The sequence below is a fragment of the Pteropus alecto genome, unplaced genomic scaffold (genome assembly GCF_000325575.1).
Source record: "Pteropus alecto unplaced genomic scaffold, ASM32557v1 scaffold43, whole genome shotgun sequence".
Lineage (NCBI taxonomy): Eukaryota > Metazoa > Chordata > Mammalia > Chiroptera > Pteropodidae > Pteropus > Pteropus alecto.
Genome location: NW_006435764.1, coordinates 1832761 through 1834413, shown reverse-complemented (window position 1 = coordinate 1834413; position 1653 = coordinate 1832761). Strand labels below are relative to the sequence as shown.

At 56.7% G+C, this 1653-nt stretch overlaps 1 protein-coding gene across 2 annotated transcripts in view; it reads left to right on the top strand.

Annotated features, from left to right (window-relative positions):
- Positions 1–1646, top strand: part of LOC112479233 (tumor necrosis factor receptor superfamily member 22-like) — a 5588-nt gene extending 3942 nt beyond the window's left edge. For both annotated transcript variants that reach the window (XR_003046127.1, XM_025046376.1), the window contains 3 exons: positions 355–475; positions 1133–1244; positions 1523–1646. Coding sequence is in view for 1 of the 2 variants with exons in the window: in XM_025046376.1 (XP_024902144.1) it covers positions 355–475; positions 1133–1244; positions 1523–1532 (243 nt within the window). In the remaining variant the exon portion in view is untranslated. The remainder of the gene's footprint in view (positions 1–354; positions 476–1132; positions 1245–1522) is intronic.
- Positions 1647–1653: the final 7 nt, after the last annotated feature.

The window sequence follows — 1653 nt, the reverse complement described above, 5'->3', positions numbered from 1 at the left end:
AAAAAGTACAATTTTTTTTCTATTATACATCGACATGGAATGCTTTCAGTCTTCCCGGACTAAAAGCTGGGCTTTTTAAAAGCTGCTCTTGCAACGCAGTTGTCATTTTAATCAGTGGCTTCGTTTGCCGCCGGACCCCTGATCACTCTTGGATTTCTCTTTCTTTCCGTGGGACCTTTTCACCTTTTCGTTTTTCAGAATCTCGCTCCTATCCCCTCATTGCGACTGCAAGCCGGGCTCTTTCTGGCGCTGCAGGGGCCGGCGGGGGAGCAGGGGACAGGACGGGTTGCGAGGGCGGCAGAGGGGGCCCCGCCCCCCGCGGGCAGCGCCGTGGCATTTCTTGTCCTTTTCCAGCTGACGGTGGCCGCCTCCACAGACTCGGTTTCCCAGCAGAGCCAGGTGCCCCCCAGCGGAAGGAGGTGCAGGCCGGACGAGTACTGGACTGGCAGCTCCTGCTGCAAGCGCTGCCCTACGGGTGAGTGCCCATGAGGCCAGGCGGCTGCGCTCCTCGTCCTCCACACACACACAAAAGTAATCAGCTCAAAATTACCCCTCAGGGAATGGGAATGTTTTATGATGAAAGACTTCAAACTATATCGAAAAGTCGGGTGAATAAAATGGAGGGAGTTGATATAACGTCCTCCGACAGTTGAACAACTACCGATGTTATATCACGCTCGAGTGTGTGTGTGTGTGTGTGTGTGTGTGTGTGAGTGTGTGTGTGTGTCTACACGAACCAGTTCGAAGTCAGCTGCAGGTGTCACCGTCCTTCACCCCAAATCACCACGACGCCCACTTCCTACAAGTGAGGCAGGTGCTACGAACACATCCAGAAGGATGAATAGCAGCCCCCTGACATCCAGTCCCTACCCAGATTTGCCGTGACCCCGTTTCTGAGCCCGCGCCCCGACTCCGGGTGGGGAGGCAGGTGTGCGAGGATGTGGCGAGGGTGCCCATGGCGGGGTTTGTGGCGATCACCAGCACTCGGGGCCATCCTGGTGCATCTTCTGTGCGCTGGCCGAGGTCTACACCGGGGCCACGCTGTCTCCGCTTCAGATGACGACGTAGGTCCACATGTGCACACAGGGACAGGGCGCCCCCTTGCACTGACCCGCTTTCTCCTCCTCTACAGAAGAGGAAGTCGTGAGGAACTGCACTGTGACCAGCGACCAGATGTGCCAGTGTCAGACAAGCCATTTCTACCGCCCCCCGGACTCCCCCGAAGAGTGCAGACCGTGTAGCATGTAGGTGACACTCGGTGCAGGTGCAGGTGCCGTGGGCGGGGGTCACCTGTGGCTCTGGACCTGCGCTGGTGTGGGGTGATTCTTTAGGCGTGGCGAGCAGTAGGATGTGGGCCTCCTGACCTGGGGAGTGGAGCGCAGCACCGGCCCTGAGGCCATTCCCAGGGCAGCCACGTGGCTCTTTCCTTATGTCCCCCAGGTCCATAGAATCGTATCAATTTTCAGGTTATTCTATATCGGCACGAATTCTATTTCACGTCATTTTTTTCTCTGCTCTCTAGAGTTTTCTGATTGCCTTTCCCCGTTTTAATGCATCACTTGCCTTTTCCAAGCTCTGCTTTCTCCGAGCTCTGCGTCACCCTCTCTGTCCGTCATCTGTCGTGGAGCTCGTGTCCCCGGGTTCCAGGCTGGC